At 64.5% G+C, this 11,484-nt stretch overlaps 1 protein-coding gene across 1 annotated transcript; it reads right to left on the bottom strand.

The window, feature by feature from the left end:
• Positions 1–507: 507 nt before the first annotated feature.
• Positions 508–10,369, bottom strand: CDHR2 (cadherin related family member 2; the record flags this gene model as incomplete). The annotated part of the gene is made up of 31 exons (XM_082323725.1): positions 508–627; positions 814–874; positions 981–1,058; positions 1,227–1,340; positions 1,481–1,605; positions 1,715–1,775; positions 1,862–1,939; positions 2,053–2,127; positions 2,363–2,451; positions 2,532–2,634; positions 2,841–2,992; positions 3,106–3,155; positions 3,442–3,513; positions 3,779–4,393; positions 4,481–4,550; positions 4,829–5,065; positions 5,171–5,411; positions 5,505–5,566; positions 5,839–6,006; positions 6,214–6,369; positions 6,461–6,688; positions 6,768–6,874; positions 7,077–7,152; positions 7,295–7,438; positions 7,516–7,638; positions 8,171–8,260; positions 8,768–8,857; positions 9,099–9,152; positions 9,422–9,561; positions 9,642–9,707; positions 10,324–10,369. The coding sequence occupies 31 exons, from the start codon at positions 10,367–10,369 to the stop codon at positions 508–510; spliced, it is 3,891 nt and encodes a 1,296-aa protein (XP_082179851.1).
• Between the last annotated feature and the right edge of the window lie 1,115 nt (positions 10,370–11,484).

The raw sequence follows: 11,484 nt of genomic DNA, 5'->3' as shown, positions 1-11,484 counted from the left end.
GAAGACCAGGAGCCCTGGGACGTCCCCCCACCACCCTGCCCCGGGCTGTCCCCCACCTCCAGCGCCGCGCTGCCGAGCTGCGGCACACCAGCGCTGCGGCTTCATCACCTACTTTCTTCTTTTTTTCCCCTCTTCATTTCTTTTTTTGGGGGCGGGGGGGAGGAATGGGGTGGGAGGACCAACCTGTCAACGTGGATGTTGGGTAATAAAACCTTGCACAAACCTCTGCGCGGGGCTGCCTGCACCTCCCTCCTCCGGGGCTGAGCGGGGACAGCGGGGCAGCCCAGGGAAGGGTCCCGGGGACAAGAAGCCAGGGTGGCCCCGAAACCAGCACCTCGTGCTGGGAGAGATGACCCCCAAGCTGGCTGAGCCCCCCAGGCAGGCAGGCTGATGGCCACAGGACACCGTGACCCATGTGGGACAGGTTTATTGCCAGTCTCTGAACACAACATCACCAAAGCAGCTTCCCGAGTCCCGCTCCGGCCCCGCTGCTCCCCGCGCGCCCGCTCACAGGTCCGTGGTGGTGAAGGTCTGGTTGGTGTACGCTATTCTGGTGGGCTCCTTCAGCTTCAGGGCGGCCACCAGCACCTCCTCGTCAGAGGGGTCCGTCAGCTGCACTTTGTGCTGCTGCGGGAGGAGAGCATGGTCAGAGGGGATGGGGACAGGGACGCTCCCGTCCTTCCCAGGAGCTGGGGGGCTGTCAGGGGGATGGAGAGGAAGGGACATGAGGGGTCCAGGAGCCCGGGGACCACAGCAGAGAGGAGGGGACATGGGATGTGGTGGCTGGGCACCAGCAGCTCTTTGCACACTCACCTTGGACTTGAGGTTGTCGTCCTCAGGTGCATTTACTGTGTTTTCATCCAGGGAATTCATGCTGTGGAGAGCAGAGGGTGGGGGGGTAGAAGAGGGCCCAGGCACTGGCGGAGTGGGGACGCAGGGTGATGGCCCCGTGGCCTTCGGGACCTGCCCGCAGAGCTCACCTGGCCACAGAGACTGAGTCCTCGTGGAAGCCCAGGTCGTGGGAGGGATCGAGCGGGAGGTTCAGCATGGGGTTGGCCCTGGCCAGGGATGGGTGGCAGGTGAGTGACCGTCCCATGGGGTGGCGGGGTCAGCCTGGGGCAGCCGTGTCCCCCAGGAAGGAGGGGTGTGACAGCGAGCCCTGCAGCCCCTGGGTGCGGGGACACGCCTGGGCTCTCCCCTCCTGCCGCAGGGAGCCCCCCACTCACCCCTCTGCATTGTACTGGTTGGTCCCGGGGATGCCAGCTCCCTGCTGCGCCATGGCAGGGCTGAACGTCGTGGCCACCTTCAGAGCCTTCATCGCACTCAGCTTCCTCTTGTAGCTGCAAAACCCAGGGACGGGGTGGGTGAGAGGGGCAGGGGGGACCTGGGATGGGGTGAGCAGGAGCTGGGTGGAGGGTAGGGATGGGTCTGGGGTGCCAGTGAGGATGGGGGTGGATGGGGGGTGCGGGCAGTGCAGTACCTCCTGGTGGTGAGAACCAAGACCAGGGTCATGATGAGGATGAAGATGAGCAGGAACGCCACCAGCCCCGCGATGATGCCAATCAGCTCCGTCTCCTTGGTGGGCTTCACCACCTCCCCGGGGCCCTGGCACAGAGCAGGGGTGAGGGCACAGCCCCGGCCAGCAGCCCCCCGCTCCCCAGCCCCGCACGGGGTTGGTGCCCGCTCCCTGTGCCCCTTGCCTGGCCCCACTCACGATGACAGCCAGGCCCAGGTTCACCAGCTCAGCCAGGACCAGCGGGTCGGACTGTATGAGCCTGCCAAGGAAAGCGGAGGCGTGAGCGGCTGGGCCGGTCTGCGTACGTGGTGGTGCCCGTGCGTGGCCCACCGCCCCGGCACGTACACGCTCAGCTGGTTGACGTCCAGGGCAGTGCCATTGCTGTAGACAAAGTACGCCTCCATCACCGACTTGGCTTGCACCCTGCGGGATCAAAGAGATGGGGTGAGCGGGGTCCAGGGCACCCTGCCCCAGGGTCACCCCCTCCGATGGCACCGCCACATCCCCTTCCCCACCACCTGCACGGCCCCACTCACTGGGAGGCACGGGTGTCCTCCATGCTCCGGATGGCCACCACGTAGACCCCTGCCTTGGTCGCTGTGGTCAGGGCCCTAGGAACAGGAGGGATGGAGGGAGGCTGGGCTGGGCGTCCTGCTGTTCCGCTCATGGGTACGGGAAGCGGCTGGACCCCCTGCAGCCCCCGGCTCCAGTGGGAACCTGTCAGCACTGGTCCCCTTCATGGTACGTGAAGCTGGGAGACACGGTTGGTGGGTTGTGGTCTGCATGCTCGTGTCCCCTGCTGCACAGCCATGCACCTACCTGCCCCCCCGGCCCTGCACCCCTTACACTTTGATATTTTCGGAGTTACTCTGGACTTCATCCACCGGTTTCACGAACTGGAGGCGAACGCGGTAGCTCTGATCCACTGTGAAGATCTGCATGAGGAGCGCGGGGGTGAGTGGGGTTAGGCAGGGCACAGGGCATCCCCGGATGGGGGGACAGGGGTGACACTCACGGTCAGCACGGTTTCTGCTGTGTGCACTGGTGCCTCGCTGTCCTGAGCCTCCACCGTCACCTGGTACTGCCCCTTCAGCGAGCCATCGAGGTTGCTGGCCACCCTGTGAGGATGGGGACGTTAGCGATCCCATGGGACATCCCCGGGAGGACACTGCCATCCCCCAAGCTCCACCGTGCCCAGGGCAGGACCCCAGGATGGCTTTGTCCCTTTGCTAGCCTGCGCTGGCCCTGCCTGCACCTCTCTGCCTCGCAGCAGGCAGGAGCCGAGCCGCGTTCCCCCCTCCCCGGCCCAGACCCATGGCCTCACTGGATGCTCCCGACGTAGCTGTCCTGCTCGGGTGTTGTCACCACCTTGAAGAGGTTCTCGAAGGGTCGGCTGGCCCCGTTGTCCTCCACGAGCACCACGCTGACAATGGAGAAGGTGATGGTTCCGCTCCGCCCCGAGTCAGTGTCTGTGGCCTGCAGGGACAAAGCGTGGCAGGAGCACGGATGGGAACAGCCGCTGCATGCCCACGGCGGGGACGGGCAAGCCCGGCTCCACAGGCTTGGAGCTCCTCATCCCAGCTCCTCACCTTCACGGTAGCCACTTGCAGGTCCACAGGAGAGATTTCGGGGACAACCACTGCCGGGGACAGACAGATGGACAGCACGGTCATGCTGGCGTGCAGCCAGGCTTGCTGCAGACCCCATGTCCTGCACAGCCCTGGGGCTCAGTAGAGCTCCGAGCATCCCCCCACTGCCCTCAGCCCCGCAGCCTTCACGGAAAGCATCGAGTAACCCCAGCCTGGCCCCTGCACCTCTCACAGCCCTGCCCTGGCTGGGGGAAGGTCCCCACCGCCGGGGAGCGTGGCCGAGCACGTGTGGGTGCAAAGAGGAGCCCATAGGATGCACCAGCCCTGACTGCTCACCAAAGGTCTCCAAGATGGGCAGGAAGACTGGTGTGTTGTCGTTCACATCGGTGATGTGGATCCTCAGGGTTTCTGCAAATGTCCCAAAAGCAGAGCTCCAGTCACCAACAGAGCAGCCCTGCAGCACCCTCCTCTGCTGCCCGTGGGAGCCCTGTCCTCCCAGCAGGCTCAGGTCCCTGTGGCAGGGACCCAAAGAGCTGGGGACACCCTCCCTCCATCGCCAAACTGCCCAGCTCCTGCCCTGCTCCCCACAGTTCCTCCTGGGAGGTGGGAGAGGCAGGTCCCACCGCCCACCATGCCCAGCGGTGGTGGAAGGAGTGGGGAGTGGGTGCCGTACCATTCTGGCTGTAGCGGTTGCCCTTCTCGGTGTGCAGGTCTTCAGCCCGGAGTGTGAGCACCACCCTGTCACACAGCTCATAGTCAATGTCCGAGCTGTTCACCAGCACCGAGCCGTTGGGTGCCAGCACGAACCAGTCCCAGCACACCTCCCCAGCGCTGCTCGCCCCCTTGAAGCAGGCCACTGCCAGCTCCTCGAAGACCAGCAAGTGGTTGGTGTCGGGGTCGGAGGCGACCAGCGTGCAGACCAGACCCTGCTGCGTGCCGTTCTCGTTCACATTTACATCCTTCAGCGAGGCCAGCAGGACGGTGGGGGGCTCGTCATTGACGTCTAGGATGTGGACCACCACTGAGACATTGGCGGTGTCCCCCACGTTGTCCGCGGCCGTGTTCTCCGCCAGTACCACCAAGGAGAAGAACTTCTGCTGCAGGGTATCATAGTCCAGGGACGTGTCGGGGTCCACGGACAGCTGCCCACCATAGTACCCTGGCCCCAGGTGGGACGAACGGATCAAGAAGTTGCTGGAGCCACTGCCCCTCTGAAGTAGGAAGGAAATGCGGGAATTGATCTCCGTCTGGTCAGCATCCGTGGCCTCCACCTCACCCACGAGGGACCCTGCAGGTGGAGACAGACACTCAGTGGCCAGTGGGCACTGACTCCGGGACACCGCTGGTCCCACGAGCCTGGCCACACAGCTTCTACCTGGAGAGTCTTCAAAGACTGAGAACTCATAGGACTGGTTGAGGAACACGGGTGCGTTGTCGTTCATGTCCTGCAGGAGTTAAAGTCCGTGGTTGTAGCCGCTCCAGGAAACAGGGTCCCTCACAGCAGGCTGGGGACAGGAGCGTGGACCCCTCCCTGCCCGCAGGCAGGAGGGACACAAGCCCTCTCCTGCCTCTCTGCATCAAATATTCCCTCTGCCCCCACAGAGAATCTGGGGACACGGAGCCCCTGCCACGACCAGGGATCCCACGTCCCCTCCCTGCCCTTACGTCCCAGCTCCAAGCCTCCGCGTGCCCCAGCGCGTCCCCGCTCGTGCCCAGGGCTCACCCCCACAGTGAAGGTGACGTTCACCAGGGTGCTGAGCTGCGGCATGCCGTGGTCGTACACCTCCACCGTCACCACCATCTGCCCCCACTCGTCTTCCAAGGCCTCGCGGTCCAGCGGCTCCTTGCTGTGCATCTCACCCGTGGTTGCGTTGATGGTGAAGTTGTCGCTGAATGGTCCTGGCAAGATCTTGAAGCCCAACTCGCTGTTGCGGTTGCCAGGCTCATCATTGTCGATAGCCTGAAAAGGTCAGGGGTTGAAATGGGGCTGTCTGGCACCTCGGGGACAGTCCCAGCTCCTCTCCAACAGCCCCCTGTTGTCCTCTCCACCTCCAGCAGTGCACACCTGGATCTGCGTTTGGACATTCTGCCCCTCTTCCACCGAGATGAAGTAGGAGCCGGTGATGATGGGCGCCATGTCGTTGTCGTCCAGCACGGTGATCTCCAGCACGGTGGTGCCCACCAGGTTGCCCCCATCCTTGGCCTGGAGGTTGGCGTAGTAGATGGAGCGAGTCTCCCGGTCCAGCAAGCTCCCGTTCTGCACCAGCACTGCCCCGGTCGTGGCATTCACCGTGAAGATTTTACGGCTACAGCACACACGGAGCTGTCACCAGGGTTCAGGCCTGCAGCCCCCCTGCCAGGATGATGCCCCGGTCATGGCTGGCCGTGCCCCTACGTACATGCTTTCTGGGAGCAGCTGGTAGGTGATCTGGCCCAGGATGCCGCTGTCCGGATCGTAGGCCTAAAACAGAGAGAAAGAAGCAGCCGGTCAATCCACCTCAGCCCCCAGGGCAGTGATGAGTCTGGGGCACCGGCTGCTGGCAGTGAGCACCCCAAAAACATGGCCCTGATGGGCACGTGGTCCCACACCCTGTGTGCCCACCGGCACCGTCTCCTTCCCGCGTGCACGGAGAGACCAGTGCCCTCAACACAAGCTGCACCAGCAGTGCCAGACGTGCCCAGCACCCTGCCTGGGGGACATAAGCTGTGCCTGCTCCCTGCCCAGTGCCTGACCGTGATGTTTGGGGAGATGATGGTGCCAGCAGGGCTGTTCTCCATCACGCTCAGGTTGTAGGTACTCTGGGGGAACTCGGGGATGTGGTCATTGCTGTCAATGAGATTGATGGTCACAGTGGCCGTGGAGCAGCAGTCCGTGGGGTTCCCCGTGTCATCAGCAATGATCTGCAGGATGGAGAAGGGACAGTGTCTCGCATGGGTCCCCAAGCATGAGGTAGAGACCTGTCACACTCCAGCCCAGCTCCTCTGAACCAACCAAGCTGCCAGGGCAGAGCCATGTTCTGCTTTGGCTTTTGAACCCTGCAGGAGAAGGGCTGCCTCCCCTCTGTGCCCCGGCATATGCAGGGAGCAGGGATTGTCCCCACAGCGAACCTGCACCACCATGACATGGCTTATCTCGTAGTCCACAGAGGATGGGTCTTGCACCAGGAGCTGGACCTCCCCTGTGCCCACGATTTTTGTGGGGGAGACAGCGAAGGCGCTGGCATTCGGACCCTGCAGGTACAGCTCATAGTTGCTGTTGATGCCCTGCCGGGGAGAGACACAGAGGAGTGAGGGTGGGTGGTGCAGCCAGGACAGGCACCTGCACCCCAGCCCAGCACCTTGGACAAGCTCCCACCTTGTCCGGGTCATGGGCGACGATGCTGAGGTTGGCCACGGGCAATCTGGAGGAGGAGTGCTCTATGATGCTGCCCCTGAAGTTGCTCTGGGCATTGGTGAAGTTGCAGCTGGGAAGGGAGCAGTGGTAGAACTGGGGCTTGTTGTCATTGACATCGGTCACCGCGACTGCCACCAGGGTGCTGGCCTGCGCCACCTCGCCATGGATGTCCAGGTTCTTCTCATGCGCCTGGGCAGGAGGAGAGAGCGGGTTGGAGGGGCCCGGGGAGAGGAAGAGGATGGGGTTCCCCTTGCTGCCTCCTACTCACCGTGACTTCCAGCAGCACTTCCTCGCTTGGCAGCTGCTCACGGTCCAGGGGCCCACTCACAGTGATGGTGCCCGTCGTGGCATTGATAGCAAAGGGGACGCTGGCATCTAGGGCAAGGGGACAGCAGGAACCAGCTGCAGCCGCTGGGAAGCGCAGGCCTGGCCTTTCTCTGCCAGCGGGGCAGGCTGGCAGTGCCCGGGAGCCCAGAACCAGTCCCCGTGGTGCCCCTTGCTGCCTGATCACCCCCCCTGCCCATCCCACCCTGCCACTGCTCACCCCCTGCCCATCCCACCCTGTCCCATCACTCACTGGTGATGCTGTAGGAGATTTCATCGTTCACCCCTGTGTCTCTGTCCACGGCGGTGACAGTCAGCACAGTGGTGCCCTGCAGGGACATGGCCATCAGCGCAGGACCCATGATGTCTCCAACCACCCCCATGCCTGGTGGCACAGATGCCCCGGGGCGTCAGAGTCCCCAGGGAGGGCCAGGGGTAGGGACGTGCCGCTGGGGCAGGCGGGCTCCTTACCGGGTTGCAGTTCTCGGGCACGGAGCCGGAGTAGGGCTCATTGAGGAAGCGTGGGTTCAGGTTGGGCAGGTCACGGATGCTCACGGACAGGTAGGTTGAGCTCTGCTGGAAGACCAACGTGTTGTGCAGCATCCCCCCGCCGTCCTGGGGAGCACAGCACCCGTTAGTCCCACAGCACCCTTACCTGGCAGCCCCGCGCCCCCAGCCTGGATGGCCCCCACCTTGGCGAGGATCTTGAGCTGGTAGAAGGTGTTCTTGGCATAGTCTAGCGAGCCATTGAGCAGCACGTTCCCGTTGGGCAGGATGTAGAAGAGCCAGCGATTCTTCGTGTTGTCTGGGATCACCTGGGCAGGGGACATAACCCCGTGTCACCGAGGCAGGGAGCAGAGGTGCCCCAGCAGAGATGGGGGCTCAGCCCCCATCCTTCTGCCAGGGCTGTGGGGGCCCCATACCACCTCCTCGTCCCCAGCTTGCAACTGTTCAGCACCTTGCACCCATTGCCCTATGGGTGCAGAGCCAGCCCTCCTGACCCGACACATACCCCCGCTCCCCCAGAGCCATGGGGCTGCCCCCAGCCAGGTCCCCCAGCACCTCTGCCCCACGGAGGTGGCTCAGGGGTGGGTTTCAGGTATGGCATGCCCCACTCTGCGATGCACTGCCGCTCTCCAGCAGGCACGAACCCCTCCTTGGTGCCGGGGAGCAGGCAGGCTCAGCTGAGGAGGTGCCATGTCAAGCCATGTCGTCTTCCCGTTGGCACAGAGCGCTTGCTGGGGAGGTCCTGGGACCCCCAGCACCTTCCTGGCCCCCCAGACCCCAGCACGCTGAGCCCCCGACCAGGGCAAAGCCCAGGGTGTTGGGGCTCAGCCCCACACTCACCTCCTCGATGCTGTAGCTGACTTTGGAGGCGTTCCCGGTGTCACTGTCGTTGGCAAACACAGTGTAGATGATGCTGTTGAGTGTCATGTTCTGGGCACACAGAGGGGTGGTGGTGGTATCATCCGGGAGAGCAGGGGGACTGGTGCTGGGCCTGGCCCCTGCCAGCCCTGCTCTGGGATGCTCTGGTCCCGCAGGGCTCCAGGGGCTGCCCGGTGCCGTGGGCCACGCAGGGATGAGCTGCTGCCCTCGCTCACACCACGCAGAGGCCGGATCCCCCCTGCCACCCTCCTCAGGGCACCCTGATCCAGCCTCACCCTGGTCCGGGCTGAGCGGCAGCTCGGGCACTCCCTGATCAGAAACTCATCGCAAGGGCAGAGTCCCAGCCGTGCGCCAGTGCCTCGGACCGGCACAGAGGCGCCCGCCCTTGCTGGCTGCACCATCGCCCCACGCCCAGGCACACCGTCAGCGCACGCCCAGGCATGGGGTCACCCCGTTCCCAGTGCACCGTTGTCCCGCTGCCGGCACACCCATACCACAGGAGCCACCCAGCACCCCTGCCCTGCTGCCCGCGGGGGCCGGGAGGTCTTGGGGAGGTACCTCGGGGATGGAGGTTTCATACGGCAGGTTCTGGAAGACCGGGGCGTTGTCGTTACGGTCCTCCACGATGACTGTGAGCCTTTTGGAGACCTACCAGGTGTCAGGGAAGGCACAGGGTGGGTGCAGGAGATGGTGCCCAGCAGAGCTGGGTGCAGCTCCGGCACCCTCTGCCCCCCTGGCTCCGAAGCCAGCCAGCATCACCCACCCCTGGGCGAAGCCCACCTCCAGGCCCCATCCCCACCGATCCTCATCCATGGCCCTGTTGAGACCCTGCTCCCCTCCCCGTCCCCATCACCCGCTGCAGCCACCCAGCCCGTGCCCTGGCACTCACTGCTTCGTTCATCCCATCGAACACCCCGACGATGATGGTGAGCCTGGGCAGGAGCTGGAGGGACACAAGGCAGGACTCGGTCAGGGCCAGGTGGAGCTTGATCCTTGGATGGCTGAGCCCCAGTGCCCTCCCACCCACCACCCCTGGGTGGGATGCTCCTCCCAGACAGCTCTCCCACCCGGAGCCAGGCTTCGGGGCCAGGGAGTGACCCACAGTAACGCCATGAGCCGCTCTCCCACAGGACTCACGGCTCTGCCCTCTGTCCCCATCACCCCAGACCCCCCAGCTCAGGCAGGGACATCTGCCCCAGTCTCTGCCTTCACCTCGCGGTCCAGGGAGTTCCTCAGCGTCACGACACCTGTCTTGGCATCGACAGAGAAGTAGAAAGCCTCTGGCCCGCTGATGCTGTAGGTGAGCTGGTCCCCGTCTATGTCAATAGCTCTCAGCTGGAAAGCTTCCTGGCCTGGGGACACCGGCGGCGTCAGCCCCTGCCCAGGAGCCCCCCCAGCCGCTCCTCTGTCACCCCAAGGCTGCCCCACTCACCCAACTCCAGGTCCTCAGGCACGTAGACAAAGGTCATGTTGAAGAAGGGGGCCGTGTTGCCTGAAACTACACGGAGGAGGTGCGCTGAGCACCACCCCTGCGCCAGGCTCTGCCCGCACCCTGCACCCCTGCGCCCAGCAGCACCTACCTAGCTCCAGCCCCAGCTCCCGGATGTGGTTTGGGTCTCCAGGGAAGGCAGGGGAACCCACCACCCCTCACCTTCTTCATGCTCATCCCACACCTTCCGACCACGCTTGACCTCCAGCAGCAGCCCCCATGCTGGATGCCATCCCCCCTGCCCCCTCTGCCTTGCCCTGGGGCAGCAAGGTTGCCATCGGGTCTCCAAGGTGTCAACCGGGTGGGCAGCTGTTTTGGTGGCCCCAACAACTGCCCTCGGGGAATTCAGAACATGTATTGGGGGCTGAAAGCATCTCCAACACCTCCCGCCCACCCGTGCCAGAATCAATCACAGAATCATAGAATCGTTAAGGTTGGAAACGACCTCTGAGATCATCGGGTCCACTCTGTTAACCTGACTGCCTGGTCCACCTCTAAATCATGTCCTTAAGCACCGCATCCACACGTTTTTTGAATATTTCCAGGGACTGTGATTGTCCCACTTCCCTGGGCAGCCTGTGCCAGTGCCTAAACGCCAATGCCAGCTGATGAGCAAAGTCCTCACCTGCTGTCAGGAGGAAGGGGAGCAGCACCAGCGAGCGCCACGCCATCCTGCCGGCGAGCCTGCGGGCACACACCAGACAACCAGTGCCTTGGGGCTTGTGGCCGCCTGCTCCCACCAGCCCACCGAAGCCCTTCCTGGGGAGCAGCCCCTGGGGCAGGAGGGGCTCCGGTGGGGACAGTCCCCTCCGCTGAGCCGGGCTGGAGAGCAAGCACCAGGCTCCATCCCGCAGCCCCGGGCGCGGGCTCTCTGGGGACATGGCATAGGGGGACAGGATTGGCCTCCAGGTGCTGGAGACCATGGGGGTGCTTGGGGACCCCAGGAGCCCCTCCTGGGCATGGCTGGAGGCTCCATCGCTCGGGCTCAACGGGGCCACCCCTTGGAGCGCAGGAGCGATCTGTGACACCACCCTGCTGTCCCCCTCCTTGTGCCATGGCCCACGGGCAGCCCCGTGGTCGACAGACGACCCCACCTCCCCCTGCGATGGACCACGGTGCCCGTGGGGGCCAGGCGGGGTCCGGCATCCCTTACCTGCGGCCGGGGCGCTGGGGATGCTGCCAGACGAGCTGCTCCGCTGTCGCACCCTGACACCGCCAGAGACCTTTGCCTCCTGCAGTAAACAAGTTCATCAATTATTAACTGCAATTAAGGGGTGAGAAATGCCCCTCTCATCTTCCTTATTCGTTGTGTTCATCCCCCAGCTCCCACCCAGCCCAGCCCCACGCTCACTCCCCAGCCCCAGGCCCCCAGGACGGGTGCCGTCCCCCAGGATTCAGCCACCCCAGCCGGCACCCATGGGACTCCGGCACCCAGGAGGCATGCAGTGCCTGCGGGGATGCGGAGGGATCCCAAACCACCCCAAGGCATCAGAGAAGGGCTGGGGAAACGCCTCGCATCCCCTGGGCTGGGGACAGCGGGGTCCCTCCGGGACAGGGGGTGGGCACCAACCCAGTGATGGGGCTACCAGGGCGGGTGCCTGGGGCCCTCTGCACCCCGCTGCTGCCTGCCCCCCTCCCCGGGGGCTCAGCCAGCCTCCCTGACCTACTTGGGACCCGCTGGGGACAAGGGCGGATTGTGCAGCTCCGCTCAGGCAGAAGAGGGCTGGGAGGTGGCCGGAGGGGGGACGGCCAGCTCTGGGTCTGTGGGACCACTGCCTCCTTGGCC

The sequence above is a fragment of the Platalea leucorodia genome (genome assembly GCF_965183815.1).
Source record: "Platalea leucorodia genome assembly, chromosome: 11".
In the NCBI taxonomy this organism is placed as follows: domain Eukaryota; kingdom Metazoa; phylum Chordata; class Aves; order Pelecaniformes; family Threskiornithidae; genus Platalea; species Platalea leucorodia.
The sequence above is the reverse complement of the archived record's forward strand: the minus strand, read 5'-3'. Positions and strand labels throughout refer to the sequence as shown.